The following is a 21,425-nucleotide window of genomic DNA, read 5'->3' on the forward strand; positions in this document are numbered from 1 at the left end:
TATCCGTAAGTCCCTGACTAAATCACATTGTAAATATTTTTATCGAATGATTGCTCTGAATATCCAATCAATAAGTAAGTTTGATCTCAACTCTCCTTCCGTGCCACTAAATCCTGAATTCCTAAAAGAAGTGCGCATGCGTCAGACCTGACTGGATGTGACAAGGAAGTCATTCGAACAGGTGGATTCTCTGCAAGTGCTCAAACCAGCTCTCACGCATGCGCACTTCTCGCATTCATATTGTTTTGGCGGGAAAAAAGTTCGCACGTGGCTCTTGACTTTTTCGTTTGAAAAAATATTCACTTTTCCTAATTCGACCCTCAAGAATCGATTGGTGAGCTCAGAAACTACACCAAAGAGAGCATTTAAACTATCTGTTTACCGCAGCAGACCAAACATATATTAATAATGGTTTTTTTCGGTCCTACTCAGAATTGTGTTCTTTTGTCGATTGCTTTTATTAATATACATGGAAATGTCACGTTTTTGTTCCTCTCACTTTTCACAGCTCGGTCTTCCAATTATGATTTTTCCCCCACATGATACGCAGTTTTTATGATTGCTATAAAATGTTAGATCAGGGTGCAGGCGAAGTTTTTGACCGATGGCAAGGAGTCGATAGCGCAGACGCGTTTTTCTCCTCTCGAGCGTCGCTTCTTACGATAATTCTATCTACAACTATTGCTCCCTCGTCGCTAGAATCAGTTGGTTCTCCTCTGAGCATCAAATAGACTCCATCGGAACTTTTATTTCTTGTGTCACAGCATCCTGTGAGATACCATTGCTACAACATTTTTAAGATTTGTTATTTCAATTATTTAATCTGCAAATCACTAGAATTAGTTAAATCATAACCACAACCCATATAGTTTTTCCATAAAAATTCTTTGCGTTGCCTTTGACGCGATAAACGGCCCATGAAAATTTCAAACTCGCGCTAAAATGCTGAAAAATGTTAGTAAGTGTTAAAAGGGTTAAAATGACGAATCAATTTCTTAAAATAAAGCGGGCTTTTTAATTAATCATATTGCAGGCAATTTATTCTAAAAATTTGAAATATTTCATTTATTCGTGGAATTTAGACCCACCGCATAAGTTATTGAACCTTTCCCTGATGAATGTGGTTCATTTTTGCTCCTCAACGCATATCTGCTGCTTCTAATGGAAGCGAGTCAGGCGCGGACTGGACCGAAAAGTTGTAAAAAGGAACGGACTGGATAATTATGCTTGTAAGCTAGGAAGACTATATCATTTCCAATTATGCTAACTTTAAAACCTGTCTTTGACGTGGTTTCTGAGCACACCAATCGATTCTTGAGTGTCGAATTAAGTAAAGTGGATTTATTTTCCGACCAAAAGTGCAGTGTGCCGTGCGAACTTTTTTTCCCGCCAGAAAAATACGAACTTAAATGCTAGAACTGCGCATGTGTCAGAGCTAGTTTGAGCACTTGCAGAGAGACCACCTGCACCTGAACGAATGAATTCTTTGTTAGATCCGTAATTCTGTGGCAAATTCCCTTTCACTCGTTTATTTTTGGTATTTCTTTCTCCCCAAATGGCTCACTGCTTTGAATGCGAGCGTCTCAATGCACGGAATGAACTTAAAAAAACCAAGAACTGGCCACTATTCCAGCCATCCCGTAAAATCATATATTTTGCGAGTTTTTCAACTTGTTTGCTACTAACAAATTAAAAGCTAAACTGAATTCAGTTTCCATGCAGCATTCAAATGGTGGGCAAAAGTAGGAAAAATTGAAATCATACACATGCTACACTCTAACGATAAGTCAAAAATAAATTTTTTCAACACCCCTTTATTGTTTGCAGCCCCGACTAGCCAGCGATGAGCAGCATAAAGGAGAAGAAAACTGTAAAAAATACAGTTACAAGTACGAACGGTGAGTTACAAACATAAACATAGAAATCGTTATTACAAATTCCTTTATCAGGAGTACACGAGAAAGAGCCGGAAAATCCTCAGGATGTGACATTGGAAGAACAGCAAAAAGATACGCTTAAGACCAAACTGGATAACGTCAAAGCGAAAAGAGGCGACCTTCCCGCTCTGCATTTTGCGGCCATGGAGTCGGATGTTGAGGTTTGCCGTCATCTCGTGGAAAAGGAGGGCGCCAATGTAAATGAAATATGCAGAAGATCTGGCGCCACTCCTCTGCACTACGCTGCCAAGAACGAAACCCACGCAGATGCTCTGATCGACTTTTTCATTGAGAAAGGATGCGACTTCGAAAATAGTGATTCTCATCATTGTTGGCCTATCGATTTTGCGATCCGAGTGGGAAATTTCGAGCTTGCAATCAAATTGTTCCACCTATCACATAATCGTCAAGAACCTGCAAAACGATGGAGCTTGCTACGCTTTTCTATATGGAAAAACAACATCAAATTTGCTAAATTCGTCTATAAAGACGATATGAAGTTTTGCAATGATCCGGAATATGATCTTGAAATTCTTCTGACAGCATGCATGTATGGAGATTTGAAAGTCTGCAAGTGGGTGTTTGAAGAGGTCAACATACACTTCAGTTCGATTTGGGGAGACGCATTGAAAAACAAAATTCTATGCCATGCAGCTACGAATAGTTACCAAGCAAGACAAAACCTTCAATATCTGTTCTCAAGGTTCAAACTCTCCTCTGATGAACAAAGAAATGCTTTTGGGAACGCTCTTGTGTCAGCAATTCAAGGACTACCTTTCAATGCTGTAAAAGCAGAAGAGTTTATTCAGTTGTTAGGCAGTAATGTTAGGCTCAAAATATCAGGATTTACTTTGATGCATCACGCCGCGACAAACAGTGTAGCCGCATTGGAGTTTGTGCACAATAAGGACGCAAGCCTGATCAACGAGGTCAGTGACGATGGTGCCACAGTTCTCCATCTCGCTGCAATGAAGGGAAGCGAGGACATATGCACGTGGCTGATCAATCACGGACAAAACATCTTCGCCGTGAACAAAAACAATGATGGAACTTTTCTCCATTACGCTGCTCAGAACGTGACAAACGGACACTTGATCATTCATAGATTTGGAACTGAACTCCGCGACATTGTGAACCGAATCGACAAATACTTGTACACTCCTCTTCATTGGGCCTTGGTCAACGAAGATAATGCAAATGAAATCGCTAGAGCTTTGCTATGCTATGGTGCCGATTTGAGCGTGATAAGAAATGGAAACAACTTCCTTCACTTCTGCATCGTTAAGGGCAAGTTAAAGAGTGCCAAATTCGTTCACGCCATTGACAAAAATCTGATCAAGGAAAAGGGAGAGGAAGGAAAAACCACCCTGCACATTGCTGCCGACCATTTCAATGAAGAAATCTGCGCATGGCTGGTGAGTGAGGGAGCCGATCCTCAAGAAATTACCGCCGGAGGAAAAACTGTGCTAGAATCCACTTGCAGTGAGGAGGCCAGGAAGTTTCTCTGATCGTTGATCACAATTAAGAAATAGAAATTTCTTCAAGAATCGATTCATTGAATGTAATGCGGCATTTTCAATATGCGAATTAACGATCCCCTCTGTTTAGCTATGAATAAATACAAGAAAAAAATGTATACAGCTTTTATTTAACTAACACAAAAAAACATAGCAAATCACACTACTTGTTCCACACATATTAAAAAGCGCGGTGTCTGAACAGGTTCAAAACTAAATAATTTCTTTCGTCGAAGTGTTTCATACACACGGAACGTTAAGAACCATATTTTGGAAATGGACATCGCCACATCACCCGAAACGTGAACAAGTCAAGTGACAGTCGGAATATATGGGATGGGTCACATGACAAGTTTCACGCGATATCATTGGCTTATCGGCTATCAAGTACGCTCTCACCCATCTCCATTCTCTATGATAAGCTCTTTATTTTTCAAAGAAATTTCAAAGCGCAGTGAAACTGGCAAAGGTTGCCCATGTTTCACCCTGAGTACTTTTCGTCAGGTGTGGCGTCGGTTCTGGGACCACTATCTGCGATGCGGAATTTATCTGGAATCATTTTGAGACCAAATTCAAATATCGATCAAAGCAATATCCTAAAGACTCGGAATGCAATTTTGCATGTTCCGTATAAGGATCGTTGATACGGAAACTGATAATTAGGGATATAATTAGTAATCAAATTACTCAGCCACGATTACTACTGGCGCACAATGACGGGAAATCAAGTTTGAGATTTTTTGCCACACCTGATTTTATATTTAGTTCTTTGTTAGTATACATCTGTTAAGAAAAGATAATTTTGGAAAAATAAAAATGAAAAATCGCTCTAAAAGGGTTTGTTAAACCAGAGCTCCTACTGCGAATGATAGAATCACGTGCACTTGAGATGAAAACAAGGTCACGAAGGTCTCAGATGCGAGTCTGGATTGATTTTGAACTTGGACCTTTCGCCCTCCACGCAACAGCAACACATAATCTAAATCGTAAACAACGGAATGACGCAATAAGTTTTAGAGGTCATTCGCCAACTGGGGGCAACTGGCCAAAAGTATCATCGACTCGATAATTTAATCTGACTAGAAGTGCTGTGCGTGACGGTCGCAGCAGCAGCCCTGGTCCATCGCGTGCGGAGAAGAAATCACGATGAGGCTCGGACTTTTCGTCCTCCTCAGCCTCGCGGGTTGCGCCGCGCAAACGTCTCGGAGCGACGTCTACATTCCACCTCCGTGTAAGTTATTCTTATTTTTTTCTTTTTGCGGAGCTTACAATTAGGTTAGTTATAATGGAACATTTTCAAACGATTTTGGCCCAAAGTAATTTGAAGGATCACAGTAAAACAAACCGAATCAAGGAAGTATTTTTAAAAAAAAAGAAACCGATCATTTAAATTTAACAACCACTCGATTTTAATAGAGTTAAAAGTATAGTATAGTTTCCCCTCGCAGATTTTGATGAAGGAGAAAACCTGAGTAGCCAGAACTGTGGAAACGAAACCGCTTTACGTCAGAACCAATGGATCGTTGATGTTACAAACATGCGTACTCGAGCTAAGTGCTTTAATTTTATAGTGCTTTCTCAAAGGACCATTCTTACTCGAGGTAACATGATAATATCTTGCTTAAGAATATCAACATCAGAAATACTTTATTGTCTAGGAGATTATTGTGATTTCAATAAAAATGATACAACTGATCTTCGGGTCTTTCCGGAATACTGTACATGGCGCCAAAAAGAAGAAGAATGCTTGAGAGTTTCCGTCAAAGTAATTTTCAGCCAAACCGTTGCAATTCACACAATTTATTTAACGACTTTTTCAATTATTTAAGGTACTGGATGTAATGCAAATTGTCACGAATCCTTCTGATCCTTTTGAAATCACGATTATGATAACTGAGAAAATGCCGACTGTGGAAAATCCCCTTTGTTTGTTTAACCGTGACAACGTAATGGATTTGCAACTTCAAAGAGATTCACCCTACTTCCTATGGAACCCAGCTGTTCGTATTCTCGAGCTAATTTCTGCAGGTAGACTTAGACTAATTTTGAATCTATTTTTATAGACGATTCCACCAATCGAAGGTAAGTTTGTTAAATATGTAAATATAAGAAAAACCGTATTTTAATCTTAAACTATCGGCGCTAGAATTAAACAAATGTATCGTATGTATAGCTTCATAGTAAAAGAAAATGTAATTTTTAATCTGCATGGTTTTTAAATTAAAATTTATTTTGACGTTTTCAACTATCCATACAAATATAAATCCACTATTAACGAAGGTATTTTATAATAAAGTTGCATTGCATTTACGTAAATGAGCAGGAAATATATTGCTGGCTGATCGTGAGCTAAATTGAAATTTAAATAAATTTGTTCTTGTTGAATTATTTTTTCTTATATCAAAATCAGTCTTGTATTACTCGGACAAAATAATAATTTAAAATGAATAGAAAGACAAAAATTAAAGAGATTTTGTCAATTACTTCAGAGAAAAACAATAATTTAGAACCATTCCCAGCGAGCGTGCAATTAAACCTATTCAAATTCCGGGAATAATAAATTTAATTTTAATAAATTTTAAAGTGAGGACGGTTAAAGGCTGTTTTTGGACTATAATCATAGTCACATATTAAATATTTTCATCTGTGACATATTTGTTAATGCCATTGGCACGATTTCGCTTCGTTTTTGACAAATTTTACAGTGAATGTGACGGGCCAAAGCAACTGCAGCGCGGTTCTAAGCAGTGATGACTTGGATTTTTCGGAATATTACAAAATTCGCAACATTCCCATCCAGAATATCCTGTGTGTCGAGGAAACCATTTTTGGTAAGAATTATATAGAAAAATTCATCTCGTTCAATTTCAATGATTGTCATTTATTGCCACAAAGAGTATAGCTATCTGATCAACTTCTACAAAGGCCGGTATTTCTTGAGAGGTATTAAACACGGTCCCATTCACCGTTTTTACATTGATTTATTGCCATACATTGACGAGATCGCAATGCACGCAAAAGACATTTCTGCTCTACGCCCAATCCCAGAGACAAAACAACCTAGAGGTATAATTTTACACAAATTAGCTCACGCAGCGTGCAGTTTTATATCTCTTTAAAAAAAAGGATTCACCACGCCAGACAACCTCAGTTTTCCAAACTGCGGAAGCAAACCGACGTCAACCAGAAGGAAACGAGAAAATGACGATTCTTCCACAGAATTACCATCGATCGCTGGTCAAATTTTAGGTGGAAACATTTCTCAGACTGGCGATCATCCTTGGCATGCTTACATTGAGAATTCTCAAACTGGAAGAAAATGCGACGGGACATTGATTTCGCCGACAGTAGTTTTGACCGGTATTGAAGCGAAGAAATTATATATTTCTTGACTTATTCGATTTAAAATGTTATTTTTAGCTGCGAATTGCCTTCAGGGATCAAAAGCAGAGGACTTCATAGTTTCTGTTGGGATGAATGATAAAAGACAAAGAACAGCCCCTGGTGTTCAGAGAAAAAAGGTTTCACCTTCCAAGTAAATTCTTTACATCCGCATAATCATTTTGAAAACATTTTAGCCTAGCATTCTAATCACGCACCCGAAATATGACTCTGCGGAATTCATTAGTGACGACATCGGCCTCATCATTTTGAGCGAAAAAGTCGAGATATCTGACAATATCCGACCGATTTGCTTGTGGAACGACGACTCTGACCCTAACTTGAAACGCGTGGCTGGAACTGAAGCTATGGTATATATAGGGATGCATGAAATTTGGAAAAAAAATCTAAATTTTGTGTTTCTTTTTACTGAAGGTGGTTGGGTTCGGGCTTGCTGACAACGACACATTGCCAGATAAACTGCAAGAGGTTCGACTGCCGATTAGAACTCACAAAGAGTGCTATACTTGTCGAAAAGGAGGTTTTTCGGGAAACTTTTGAGGCCGGGAAACAACTTTTGCGCCGGCTACACGAATGGTTAGAATCTCCTAATTTATTAATTATCGTTTTCTCAATTTTATTTATTAATTCAGAAACGACCGCCTGCAACGGGGACAGCGGAGGCAGCCTCTCAGTGGAAAAAGACGGCCGCTGGTTCATCAGGGGCATCGTCAGCTTTGGCACGTCGAAAAAAGTGATGTTCGAGGGCGAAGAAACACCGTTGTGTCACCCAAATCTATATTCCTTGTTCGCTGACGTCGCAGGTTACGTGGACTGGATCGTGGAAAACACGCCGGACATTGCATTCCGGAATTAAATGTGTTTTTAAAACAAGAAGTTTAGTAAAAAAGGATTAATGGGTTTTCAGTAGAAAAATGTAGACATGGTCAGCTTAATCTCTTATCAAATAAAGTTATGGGATTTTTATAATAAATGGTTATATAAAATTTTAATTGCTCGGCTTTTAATATTAAAGCCGCAAACACGAAATTATTTTAGCCGCCTCTCTGCTTCGTGCTTATCACACATTTGGGAGAAGAGAAAGAGGTCAAATCCGTGACCTTTCGTCCGTGGCCTGGTTTCCGTCTGGTGAGAATCCACTCTTCTGTTTTTGCAACCACACTTCGAGGTAATGAAGCTGATATAATTCAAATTATTATACTTGAAGGAAATATTTAATATTTATACTGCGCATGTCTCACATTTGCTATGGTCAGAAGATCTTTTAATTTCCGTTCCTGATTATTTTTCTGCACTTAATTCCAAGTTGATTGTTTCTAAATTTGTTTTTTTAACAATTATTCAATATTATACACAATTCGACATTTATTTTATGACATTATGATCTCCCTTTTTTTCTTTGTAAATCGATTATTGCCTCTTTTATTAGCTTAAAAAATTATCCAAAATATTTTCATTCTAGTAGATTTTAAATAAGATGCAGCTGCCTCACTGCTTCCGTTTTTGTTCAAACCTTTTTTGCTTACATCTGAATGTTTTGATCATAAATTTGACGCAACGAAAGAACCAGCTCATGCTTCATTTAATTGCGGTGCTATATTATGTAACACACTGTCAAAATGAACAAATTAGAAGCGAAATAAAGTAATTGGGCGTGATCAGCGACACGAGCACCAAAAGAGCTTTTGCGCGAATGAAAAGAGGTCAATAGATCATCAGTGTGGCGCCGACAAACGACCAAAATGCAACCAACATCGCCTCAACTTGCCAATTTAAATATCAATTTTTGCCGACGCAAATCCTGAATATGGTGGCTTCAGTGTCGAAATATATGTTAATTTCCTCTTAATCTTTGAATAAAATAATTTTTGATATTCTAATGAAATTAGTGTCTTGAAATTAGAATATTTTATCATAAAAATATACATTCCTGCGAGCTACCTGAATCGGCGTTCCTTATATTGATAATAAAAAATAGAGCATTTTAAAACGTTCGTCGATATTTTTAATTGATGCAATAAAAAGTGCGAAATTGAGACTGTTTCATTTCATTACTGTTTTAGTGATTGACTTAATGACTTAAAATTAGCATTTTTTGTTTCCTAAAAAGTAACAAAAAATATTAATATAGCTTAACTCTTTTATTTTTAAGTTTTTCACTCATAAATCGAACTTTCTCAATTAATATTAAGCCGCACTCTGCTCCAGCGTCACGGAGGCATAATTTTTTTCCGAAAAATGTCTCCAGTTCTATTATTTGGCATCTGGTCGATCAGCAGGCGGCGTTTTTTAATAGCGAGAATCGGCGGAAAGCGAAGCAGAGCAGAGCAGCCGCGTCATCCGGCCGCTTTTAATTTACGCGGCGGCAAGCGGACTTGTTTTTCTCCCGCAGCGATAAAAGAGCCTCGGACCATTTTTCACAGTGCGACTATAAATACTAGAAGAAAATTCTTCGAGACACAAATAAATAACATTTTTGAGTCGACCGAACAGTTTATTTTATTCTTTTGTGGATCTGTGAGAGAAAATTTCAGAAATATATAACAATGCAAGAATCATTCGAAAACAATTAAGAGGTCACGAGAAGGTCTCAGATGATGCGAGTGTGGCTTGACTTTGAACTTTTGGCCTTTTCGACCTTTACGCAGCAGCAACAGATTAAATCGAAACTGAAGCTATTAGTTTGATAAAAATAGTTCACAGTGAAAAATAGAAAATTATTTTCGAGAAAAGAGCAATTCACGAGGTGAGTTTAATTGGGATGTGTTCAACTGACGTGTTTTCCTTTATTCCTCAAAAACGCCCGCAGAACTTTAAAATATGCATTTTGCCTTGCATGAGTGTGGAGCGTGTATAGTGCCTTTTACCTAATTATAAAACAAAACGCGCTCATCACTCCCTTTCAAGTAACGCCTACCACGAATTAATTTAGCGTTAGCCTTGAGAATGCTTCTAAATATACAGGAAAAAATTGAAGAGCAGGATAACGACTCACAAGAGAAATCTAGAAAATTACTTGAATATTTTTGCCCCGAATATATTTCTAATTCCTAGAATTTTTTTTGTCTTCCTGCCTAAAAACTCAGAGTATTCCAAATAGCGTGGAGAAAAGTATTGAGTTTCCAACTGGTCCCTTCTTTTGCTCGTCATTCTTCGCAGCGTTTATCACGAGACAAGACGGAGAATTGGAAGAGTCGCGCTGCTGCCTTGGCGATCGTCTATATTGAGAGCCAAAAGAATCGTCCTGATCAGGAGAAAAAGATCGATTTAAAAGCGCTGAGAACGGCCAAGAAGTACTGTAATTAGGTAAGCAGGTGATTAATCTCAAATTTTAAAATGTAATCAAAATATCTTTAACCGATCAGCAAGCAGCGCGAAGGAATTTTGGGCGATTTGATTGCTTTACTAGGATTTTGATTAGTTAAATTAGGTAAGCAAATTGTTAGATATTATAAATGAAGGAATGATTTTAAAAAAAAAATTTCAAGGCTGAGGCGAAGATGGACGGCGGCAAGAAAAAGGATAAGCCCGGATGCAGCAAAGGGGCAATCAAGAAGATAAAATGCTCAGTCTGCAAAAAAGAGATGTGGAGAGAAAATATCTATTCGCATGTGGACACGCAGCACAAAGAAGCCATAAAATGCCCCAAAAATTGTCCCGTGTATTTTGATGGACTGGACAAAAATGAAAAGAGAAAACAACACATAAAGCAGGTCCATGTGTTCAAATGCCACTTTTGCGGTAAGATATTCACGCGAAAGAAAGTTATAAAACAACACATTATGTACCAGCATTTGAAACTGAACTTGGAATGTGTTCCGTGTAAGAAGAAATTCGATACAGAGCTCAAGTTGCAGAATCATAAACGTGGACGCCACACAACAAAAAACTGCGACGAATGCAGCGAAAAAGTCAAATCAGGAGATTGGTATCGTCATGTGAAACCGAAACATTGCAGAGTCTGCAGACACCAATTTGACTGCTTCGGTTTGTATGAGCAGCATCTCAATTCTTGCTTTCGACCATAGTGCGTTGTCTCAAATAATGTGACCGCATATTTCCTTTTTAGAAAATGTATACTTAGTGCAAGAACACTTGAAAAAAAGCACAATGTAGGAACAAAAATCACTTTTTCCCCCCTTCCTACAAATATATCTTCCTAGTGTGGAAGATATTTATAATTTTTGTAAAAGAAAGAATTCCGTCCTTTCTCAAAGAGTTGCTTCGTCATCCAACTCGGGCAATCAGACCGTTGAATTGCAACAGTAAACAAAACTTGTAAGCTCTGAGAGAATTTCCGTTGTTGCCTGATTGATGATGGAAATTTTTGGCTCTAGAAACCATGAACGTGGGAATACACGTATTTTTTGTGAAGTTAGTGAAGTAAGAATTATATTAGATTTAATATTGCTTTTGTTGCAAATGGAATAGATCCATTTTATTCCTGATGAGGTATCAATTTCCAGTGTTTTACGAGTGCAAAAATAGTTTTAATCGTGTAGAGATCATAATCTTAGTGTATAGGAATAATTTTTTATTTCCTTGAATCAAATAGGAAACGAGCAAACTTTTCTTGTAAATAGCGAAAATCAATTCGACATGTAATTTTAGCATTAAACTCAACGATAGAAAGCTAAAATATTTATTTCATTTAAAGTGGAATGATACTGGGCAACAATTGAAAATGATTTAAATTGTTGGATGCCTTAAACAATTGACCGATAAACAATTTGTTCAACAATTAGGAATTATAAAAAAATGACCTTCCTACAGTTAAATTTCAAATTTTTCAAATTTTATCCAAAATTTACAGTGCTTGAACATATTTTCTTGGCATAATTCCGATTCCTCTCGTCGAGATCTGTTCAACGGTGTATGCCACTTATTGGGGAAACTCTTGATTTTGAAATAAAATCGGATTTCAAGTAAGGAGATAGCCACTACCATTTAAAAAGCACGCTAACTTTCCAGCTAATTTTCTCAAAAAAAATACAGCACTCCTTAGGACAATTTAGGCTTTAACTGAATCCTAAGGGATGAGTTTATGCATTGGCAACAAGCATTTTCCAGGCTTTTCCAGTATCATTCCTCTTTATAATTTTGCCACCATTTTTCCTCTCGTTACTCACAAATGCTTAGTAATGGCATCACAAGTCCATAGGGCGCATAGATTCCAGACCGTGAAGACTTGCCGAAGCTGCAAGTGCAAGTTCGAGTCCCAGGGACTTCTTGAAAAGCATATTAAGAGCAATCAGAATGATAATTTCTATTGCTACAAGTGCCCAAACAATCATAAGCGAAAGCTAACAATTAGTTTGTATGTTCATATTGTTAAGGAAGCACATTGAAAATTAATTTTGCCAAAAATAAAATGGACATACCTCAATTTTAAAAATTCCTGCATATAAAATTACTAAATTCTTCCAAACCATTGTGACATTTAATTAATATATAATATTCCAGAATAAATATTGAAAAATAGCATGCGATCAAAGGTGAGGACGCGCACAGGCGTCCTTTTCACTGCGCTTTGAAAATTCTTTGAAAAATTAAGAGCTTATCATAGAGAATGGAGATGGGTGAGAGCGTACTTGATAGCCGATAAGCCAATGATATCGCGTGAAACTTGTCATGTGACCCATCCCATATATTCCGACTGTCACTTGACTTGTTCACGTTTCGGGTGATGTGGCGATGTCCATTTCCAAAATATGGTTCTTAACGTTCCGTGTGTATGAAACACTTCGACGAAAGAAATTATTTAGTTTTGAACCTGTTCAGACACCGCGCTTTTTAATATGTGTGGAACAAGTAGTGTGATTTGCTATGTTTTTTTGTGTTAGTTAAATAAAAGCTGTATACATTTTTTTCTTGTATTTATTCATAGCTAAACAGAGGGGATCGTTAATTCGCATATTGAAAATGCCGCATTACATTCAATGAATCGATTCTTGAAGAAATTTCTATTTCTTAATTGTGATCAACGATCAGAGAAACTTCCTGGCCTCCTCACTGCAAGTGGATTCTAGCACAGTTTTTCCTCCGGCGGTAATTTCTTGAGGATCGGCTCCCTCACTCACCAGCCATGCGCAGATTTCTTCATTGAAATGGTCGGCAGCAATGTGCAGGGTGGTTTTTCCTTCCTCTCCCTTTTCCTTGATCAGATTTTTGTCAATGGCGTGAACGAATTTGGCACTCTTTAACTTGCCCTTAACGATGCAGAAGTGAAGGAAGTTGTTTCCATTTCTTTTCACGCTCAAATCGGCGCCATAGTATAGCAAAGCTCTAGCGATTTCATTTGCATCATCTTCGTTGACCAAGGCCCAATGAAGAGGAGTGTACAAGTATTTGTCGATTCGGTTCACAATGTCGCGGAGTATGGGTCCAAATATATGAATGATCCTGAATCCGTTTGTCACGTTCTGAGCAGCGTAATGGAGGAAATTCCCATGATTGCTTTCGTTCACGGCGAAGATGTTTTGTCCGTGATCAAACAGCCACGTGCATATGTACCCGTTTCCCTTCATTGCAGCGAGATGGAGAACTGTGGCACCATCGTCACTTACCTCGTTGATCAGGCTTGCGTCCTTATTGTGCACAAACTCCAATGCGGCTACACTGTTTGTCGCGGCGTGATGCATCAAAGTAAATCCTGATATTTTGAGCCTAACATTACTGCCTAACAACTGAATAAACACTTCTGCTTTTAAAGCATTGAAAGGTAGTCCTCGAATTCCTTGAATTGCTGACACAAGAGCATTCCCATAAGCATTTCTTTGTTCATCAGAGGAGAGTTGGAACACTGAGAACAGATATTGAAGGATTTTTCTTGCTTGGTATCTGTTCGCAGCTGCATGGCAAAGAATTTTGTTTTTCAATCCGTCTCCCCAAATCCAACTGACGTGTATTTGGACATCTTCAAACAACCACTTGCAGATTTTTAAATCTCCATACATGCATGCTGTCAGAAGAATTTCAAGATCATATTCCGGATCCTTGCCAAACTTCATATCGTCTTTAGAGACGAATTTAGCAAATTTGAAGTGGTTTTTCCATATAGAAAAGCGTAGCAAGCTCCATCGTTTTGCAGGTTCTTGACGATTATGTGATAGGTGGAATAATTTGATTGCAAGCTCGAAATTTCCCACTTGGAGCGCAAAATCGATAGGCCTAGAATAATGAGAATCTCTATTTTCGAAGTCGCATCCTTTCTCAATGAAGAAGTCGATCAGAGCATCTCCGTGGGTTTCGTTCTTGGCAGCGTAGTGCAGAGGAGTGGCGCCAGAACTACTGCACATTTCATTTACAACGGCGCCCTCCTGTTCCACGAGATGACGGCAGACCTCAACATCCAACTCCTTGGCCGCAAAATGCAGAGCGGGGAGGTTTCTCCTGTTCGTTTTGACGTAGTTCAGTTTGGCCTTTAGCGTATCTTTTTGCTGTTCTTCCAATTTCATATCCTGAGGATTTATCGGCCCTTGCTCGTGTATTCCTGATAAAGGAATTTGTAATAACGATCTATGTTAATGTTTGTAACTCACCGTTCGTACTTGTAACTGTATTTTTTACAGTTTTCTTCTCCTTTTTGCTGCTCATCGCTGGCTAGTCGGGGCTGCAAACAAAAATAAGGGTTGAAAGAATTAATTTTTAACTTATCGTTAGAGTGTAGCATGTGTATGATTTCAATTTTTCCTACTTTTGCCCACCATTTGAATGCTGCATGGAAACTGAATTCAGTTTAGCTTTTAATTTGTTAGTAGCAAATAAGTTAAAAAACTCGCAAAATATATGATTTTACGGGATGGCTGGAAAAGTGGCCAGTGCTTTGTTTTTTTAAGTTCATTCCGTGCATTGAGACGCTCGCATTCAAAGCAATGAGCCATTTGGGGAGGAAGAAATACAAAAAATAAACGAGTGAAAGGAATTAACCACAGAATTGACAAAGAATTCATTCGTTCAGGTGGTCTCTCTGCAGGTGTTCAAACTAGCTCTGACGCATGCGCAGTTCTAGCATTTAAGTTCATATTATTCTAGCGGGAAAAAAAGGTTGGCACGTCACGCTGCACTTTTTGGTCGGAAAATAAATCCACTTTACCTAATTCGACCCTCAAGAATCGATTGATTTGCTCAGAAACTACGTCAAAGACTGGTTTTAAAGTTAGCATAATTGGAAATGATATAGTCTTCCTAGCTTACAAGCGTAATTTTCCAGTCCGTTCCTTTTTACAACTTTTCGGATCAGTCCGTACCTGAGTCGCTTCCATTAGAAGCAGCAGATATGCGTTGAGGAGCAAAAATGAACCACATGCATCAGGGAAAGGTTCAATGACTTATGCGGTGGGTCTAAATTCCACGAATAAATGAAATATTTCAAATTTTTTAGAATAAATTGCCTGCAATATGATTATTTAAAAAGCCCGCTTTTTTAAGAAATGGAATCGTCATTTTTACGCTTTTAACACTTACTAACATTTTTCAGCATTTTAGCGCGAGTTTGAAATTTTCATGGGCAGTTTTTCGCGTCAAAGGCAACGCAAAGAATTTTTATGGAAAAACTATATGGGTTGTGGTTATGATTTAACTAATTCTAGTGACTTGCAGATTAAATAATTGAAATAACAAATCTTAAAAATGATGTAGCAATGCGGTAACACTCACAGGATGCTGCGCCACAAGAAATAAAAGTTTTAGAAGTTCCGATGGAGTCTATTTGATGCTCAGAGGCGAACCAACTGATTATAGCGACGAGGGAGCAATAGTTGTAGATAAAGTTATAGTAAGAAGCGACGCACGAGAGGAGAAAAACGCGCCTACGCTATCGAATCCTTGCCATCGGTCAAAAACTTCGCCAGCACCCTGATCTAAAATTTTATAGCAATCATAAAAACTGCGTATCATGTGGGGGAAAAATCATAATTGGAAGACCGAGCTTTGAAAAGTGAGAGGAACAAAAACGTGACATTTCCATGTATATTAATAAAAGCAATCGACAAAAGAACACAATTTTGAGTAGGACCGAGGAAACCATCATTGTTATGTTTGGTCTCCTGCGGTAAACAGATAGTTTAAATACTCTCTTTGGTGTAGTTTCTGAGAGCTCACCAATCTATTCTTGAGGGTCGAATTAGGAAAAGTGGATATTTTTTCAGACGAAAAAGTGCAGCGCGCGACGTGCGAACCTTTTTCCCGCCAAAACAATTTGAACGTATTTGCGAGAAGTGCGCATGCGTCAAAGCTGGTTTTTGAGCACTTGCAGAGAGACCGCCTGTTCGAATTACTTTCTTGTCTTATGCAGTCAGCTCTGACGCATGCGCATTTCTTTTAGGAATTCAGGATTTAGTGGTACGGAGAAGGAGAGTTGAGATCAAACTTACTTACTTATTGATTGGATATCAGAGCAATCATTCGAGAAAAATGTTTAAAATGTGATTTAGACAGGGACTTACTGATTACTGGTGCTGCCACAGGCGAGAAAATATTATGAGAGAAGAGCAAGGCGATGTGCTCGGCGCTCTGACTGACAATTAGAGCTGCAGCTGCGACGAGCGAGCAGAGATCCCACAGGCGACCTTTTCACTGCGCTTTGAAAGGTGAGTTGTATACCTGGCAGCTGCATTCCAAACAGCGGGCGGTGTGCGCAGGGTTGTTTGGCAGGCCAAAAGGGGAGAGAGTATAAAAATTGAGCAAAAGCTTGTGTGTGAGCTGTATTAATTTATGATTTTTTTTCTCTGTACACTTTATCACGGCGTCGACCTGAAAACGCTTTTTCTCGATCGTAATTTTAGTACGTGATGCAAATAAAATGATAAAAAAATAAATTCAAAATTCACCATTGTTTGTTGCAAGAGGGAGAGGGAGAGAGAGAGAGAGAGAGAGAGAGCACGCCACAAAAAGGCGGTGTTCGCCTAAAGAGATAATTCAGGAGTGCAAGAGAACGTGTCGTGTCAAGGAGCAGCAGCCGTGGGGTCAGAGGACGGGTCAATCGGAGCGCAACCGGTGCTTACAAGCAATAAAAATGAATTAAAACCGAATCCAAATGATTATATTATTGTTTTCGGTAGGGAATTTATCACTAAATTAGCAAAGCAGTTTTAATTGAACTCAATTCCTTTTTATTTCCTTCCTTGCACGTTTTATGTTACCTAATTAACAATAAAAGGTAATTTTTAAGCTTTTTGTAACTCAGAAGACGCACTCGATGTTCAGCGAACGCCCGATGAACGAGAGAATGTCCGTTCGCTCTTCAATCTGAAACAGGATTTTTGACTTTCAGCACCTAAATTGAATATATTTTGATTCAATTAATCTGAAATCGCAGTTAAAATAGTAAATGAACCATAGCGCCATCTGTATTTATCTTCAAACACTGAACCATGACTTCTCCAATTGGCCAATCGGCTTAGTTTCAAACAATAAAGGTTTGGATGTCACCTCTTTGGCCGTGGGTTTGCCGACACCATGTCCAGCCTCTTGGTCTCTACCTTGCTGAGCAGCGGCCACACGCGCGCGCACACAAAGGCGACCTTTCTCTGCGGTTGAAAAGGTGAATGACCTGGCAGCTGCAAAGGCGAAGATAACAAACAACATTCCAAGCAGCGGGTGTCAGGGGTGGTTTGGGATTGGGAACGAAGCCACTTATAAAAGCGGAGAGAAAAATTGAGAGTAACAGAGATTTTGCCGTCACAAAAAACAATACAACTTTCAAAACAAATTTCAACCAATGCATAAACTCGTCTCTTAGGATTCAGTTAAAGCCTAAATTGACCTAAGGAGCGCTGTAAATTTTTTGAGAAATTTGGCTGGAATAAAGTTAGCGTGCTTTTTAAATGGTAGTGGCTATCTCCTTAATTGAAATCCGATTTAATTTCAAAACCAAGAGTTTCCGCAATAAGTGGCATACACCGTTGAACAGATCTCGACGAGAGGAATCGGAATATGTGAAGAAAATACATATGTTCAAGCACTGTAAATTTTGGAGAAAATTGGCAAAATTTGAAATTTTACTGTAGGAAGGTCATTTTTTTATAATTCCTAATTGTTGAACAAATTGTTTATCGGTCAATTTTTTAAGGCATCCAACAATTTAAATCATTTTCAATTGTTGCCCAGTATCATTCCACTTTAAATGAAATAAATATTTTAGCTTTCTATCGTTGAGTTTAATGCTAAAATTACATGTCGAATTGATTTTCGCTATTTACAAGAAAAGTTTGCTCGTTTCCTATTTGATTCAAGGAAATAAAAAATTATTCCTATACACTAAGATTATGATCTCTACACGATTAAAACTATTTTTGCACTCGTAAAACACTGGAAATTGATACCTCATCAGGAATAAAATGGATCTATTCCATTTGCAACAAAAGCAATATTAAATCTAATATAATTCTTACTTCACTAACTTCACAAAAAATACGTGTATTCCCACGTTCATGGTTTCTAGAGCCAAAAATTTCCATCATCAATCAGGCAACAACGGAAATTCTCTCAGAGCTTACAAGTTTTGTTTACTGTTGCAATTCAACGGTCTGATTGCCCGAGTTGGATGACGAAGCAACTCTTTGAGAAAGGACGGAATTCTTTCTTTTACAAAAATTATAAATATCTTCCACACTAGGAAGATATATTTGTAGGAAGGGGGGAAAAGTGATTTTTGTTCCTACATTGTGCTTTTTTTCAAGTGTTCTTGCACTAAGTATACATTTTCTAAAAAGGAAATATGCGGTCACATTATTTGAGACAACGCACTATGGTCGAAAGCAAGAATTGAGATGCTGCTCATACAAACCAAAGCAGTCAAATTGGTGTCTGCAGACTCTGCAATGTTTCGGTTTCACATGACGATACCAATCTCCTGATTTGACTTTTTCGCTGCATTCGTCGCAGTTTTTTGTTGTGTGGCGTCCACGTTTATGATTCTGCAACTTGAGCTCTGTATCGAATTTCTTCTTACACGGAACACATTCCAAGTTCAGTTTCAAATGCTGGTACATAATGTGTTGTTTTATAACTTTCTTTCGCGTGAATATCTTACCGCAAAAGTGGCATTTGAACACATGGACCTGCTTTATGTGTTGTTTTATCTTTTCTTTTTTGTCCAGTCCATCAAAATACACGGGACAATTTTTGGGGCATTTTATGGCTTCTTTGTGCTGCGTGTCCACATGCGAATAGATATTTTCTCTCCACATCTCTTTTTTGCAGACTGAGCATTTTATCTTCTTGATTGCCCCTTTGCTGCATCCGGGCTTATCCTTTTTCTTGCCGCCGTCCATCTTCGCCTCAGCCTTGGAAATTTTTTTAAAATCATTCTTTCATTTATAATATCTAACAATTTGCTTACCTAATTTAACTAATCAAAATCCTAGTAAAGCAATCAAATCGCCCGAAATTCCTTCACACGCTGCTTGCTGATCGTTTAAAGATATTTTGATTACATTTTAAAATTTGAGATTAATCACCAGCTTACCTAATTGCAGTACTTCCTGGACGTTCAGCGCTTTTCAATCGATCTTTTTCTCCCTGGTCAGGACGATTCTTTTGGCTCTCAATATAGACAATCGCCAAGGCAGCAGCGCGACTCTTCCAATTCTCCGTCTTATCTCGTAATATAAACGCTGCGAAGAATGACGAGCGAAAGGAGAGACCAGTTGGAAACTCAATACTTTTCTCCACGCTATTTGGAAATCATGGAATCCTCAGAATTTTTTAGGGCAGAAGACAAAAATAATTCTAGGAATTGGAAATATTCGGGGTAAAAATATTCAAGTAATTTTCTTGATTTCTCTTGTGAGTCGTTATCCTGCTCTTCATTTTTTTCTTGAATATTTAGAAGCATTCTCAGGCTAACGCAAAATTAATTCGTGGTAGGCGTTACTTGAAAGGAAGTGGTGCGAGCGCGTTTTGTTTTATAATTAGGTAAAAGGCACTATACGCGCTCCACTCTCATGCAAAAGGCAAAATACATAATATTTTAAAGTTCTGCGGGCGTTTTTAGGCGCTTTTGTTGGACTAATGTTATCTGACGTTTTTATTTGCTTTGTCGCAGAGCTCTGACATATAAGAAAATTCCTGAAATATATTTTCTTAATACCACGGAATTTTCCATCAAGAGGTTAAAACCATAATCAGCTGCTCTCCCCTTCAATAAATACGACTTTTAGATGAGAAAAGTGGGCGCGGCTAATAGAGCGAGAGGAGATTAAAAACTTTGCTTTCTCTTCTTTCACAGCAAAGTGTTAAAATGAATTAAAAAGAGTCAGTTTTTCAAAACTAATTGTTATATTCTTACAGTTTTTACGAAAAAAATACCAAGAATTTAGTTTTCTTAAGTAAGAGCCTTGACATAACAAAAATACAAATAACATGTGATCATTTTGGAGGTTGCCTCTATATAAACGAATCGAAATTATCAATTGCAATCACGTTGAGCTTGATTAATTCATGTTCGAATTTGGTACAATCCTGCATTAGAATTGAGGAATAAAGGAAAACACACACGTCAGTTGAACGCATCCTGATTAAATACTCACCTCGTGAATTGCTCTTTTCTCGAAAATAATTTTCTATTTTTCACTGTGAACTATTTATTTTGTGGTTGTAAGTATAACTTCAGTTTCGATTTAATCTGTATCGCTGCTGCGTAAAAAGGGCGGAAGGCCAAGTTCAAAGCCATCGCATCATCTGAGACCTTCTCGTGACCTCTTAATTGTTTTCGAATGATTTTTGCATTGTTATTTTTGAAATTTTCTCTCACAGATCCACAAAAGAATAAAATAAACTGTTCGGTCGACTCAAAAATGTTATTTATTTGTGTCTCGAAGAATTTTCTTCTAGTATTTATAGTCGCACTGTGAAAAATGGTCCGAGGCTCTTTTATCGCTGCGGGAGAAACAAGTCCGCTTGCCGCCGCATAAATTAAATGCGGCCGGATGACGCGGCTGCTCTGCTCTGCTTCGCTTTCCGCCGATTCTCGCTATTAAAAAACGCCGCCTGCTGATCGACCAGATGCCAAATAATAGAACTGGAGACAATTTTCGGAAAAAAAAAACATGCCACCGTGACGCTGGAGCAGAGTGCGGCTTAATATTAATTGAGAAAGTTCGATTTATGAGTAAAACGTATAAAAATAAAATAGTTAAGCTATATTTATATTTTTTTACTTTTTAGGAAACAAAAAATGCTAATTTTAAGTCATTAAGTCAATCACTAAAACAGTAATGAAATGAAACAGTCTCAATTTCGCACTTTTTATTGCATCAATTAAAAAATATCGACGAACGTTTTAAAATGCACTATTTTTTATTATCAATATAAGAAACGCCGATTCAGGTAGCTCGCAGGAATGTATATTTTTATGATAAAATATTCTAATTTCAAGACACTAATTTCATTAGAATATCAAAAATTATTTTATTCAAAGATTAAGAGGAAATTAACATATATTTCGACACTGAAGCCACCATATTCAGGATTTGCGTCGGCAAAAATTGATATTTAAATTGGCAAGTTGAGGCAATGTTGGTTGCACTTTGGTCGTTTGTCTCGGCGTGAAGAGACAGGGTCCGCC

At 37.9% G+C, this 21,425-nt stretch overlaps 3 protein-coding genes across 3 annotated transcripts; 2 read left to right on the forward strand and 1 right to left on the reverse strand.

Moving 5' to 3' along the window:
• Positions 1-1,843: 1,843 nt before the first annotated feature.
• Positions 1,844-3,445, forward strand: LOC135943822 (85/88 kDa calcium-independent phospholipase A2-like). Its single transcript, XM_065490488.1, has 3 exons — positions 1,844-1,898; positions 1,950-2,252; positions 2,481-3,445. The coding sequence occupies exons 1-3, from the start codon at positions 1,844-1,846 to the stop codon at positions 3,443-3,445; spliced, it is 1,323 nt and encodes a 440-aa protein (XP_065346560.1).
• Positions 3,446-4,542: 1,097 nt separating this feature from the next.
• On the forward strand, positions 4,543-7,848 carry LOC135942790 (uncharacterized). Its single transcript, XM_065489100.1, has 12 exons — positions 4,543-4,685; positions 4,903-5,055; positions 5,113-5,219; positions 5,284-5,454; positions 5,518-5,536; positions 6,160-6,285; positions 6,350-6,520; positions 6,581-6,814; positions 6,875-6,975; positions 7,033-7,206; positions 7,271-7,432; positions 7,489-7,848. Exons 1-11 carry the CDS (start codon positions 4,601-4,603, stop codon positions 7,394-7,396), a joined length of 1,467 nt encoding a protein of 488 aa, XP_065345172.1. The 5' UTR covers positions 4,543-4,600; the 3' UTR covers positions 7,397-7,432; positions 7,489-7,848.
• A 4,995-nt stretch (positions 7,849-12,843) lies between these two features.
• LOC135943823 (espin-like) lies at positions 12,844-13,497 on the reverse strand. The gene has a single exon (XM_065490489.1). The coding sequence runs from the start codon at positions 13,495-13,497 to the stop codon at positions 12,844-12,846; it is 654 nt and encodes a 217-aa protein (XP_065346561.1).
• Positions 13,498-21,425: the final 7,928 nt, after the last annotated feature.

The sequence above is a fragment of the Cloeon dipterum genome, chromosome 4 (assembly GCF_949628265.1).
Source record: "Cloeon dipterum chromosome 4, ieCloDipt1.1, whole genome shotgun sequence".
Lineage (NCBI taxonomy): Eukaryota > Metazoa > Arthropoda > Insecta > Ephemeroptera > Baetidae > Cloeon > Cloeon dipterum.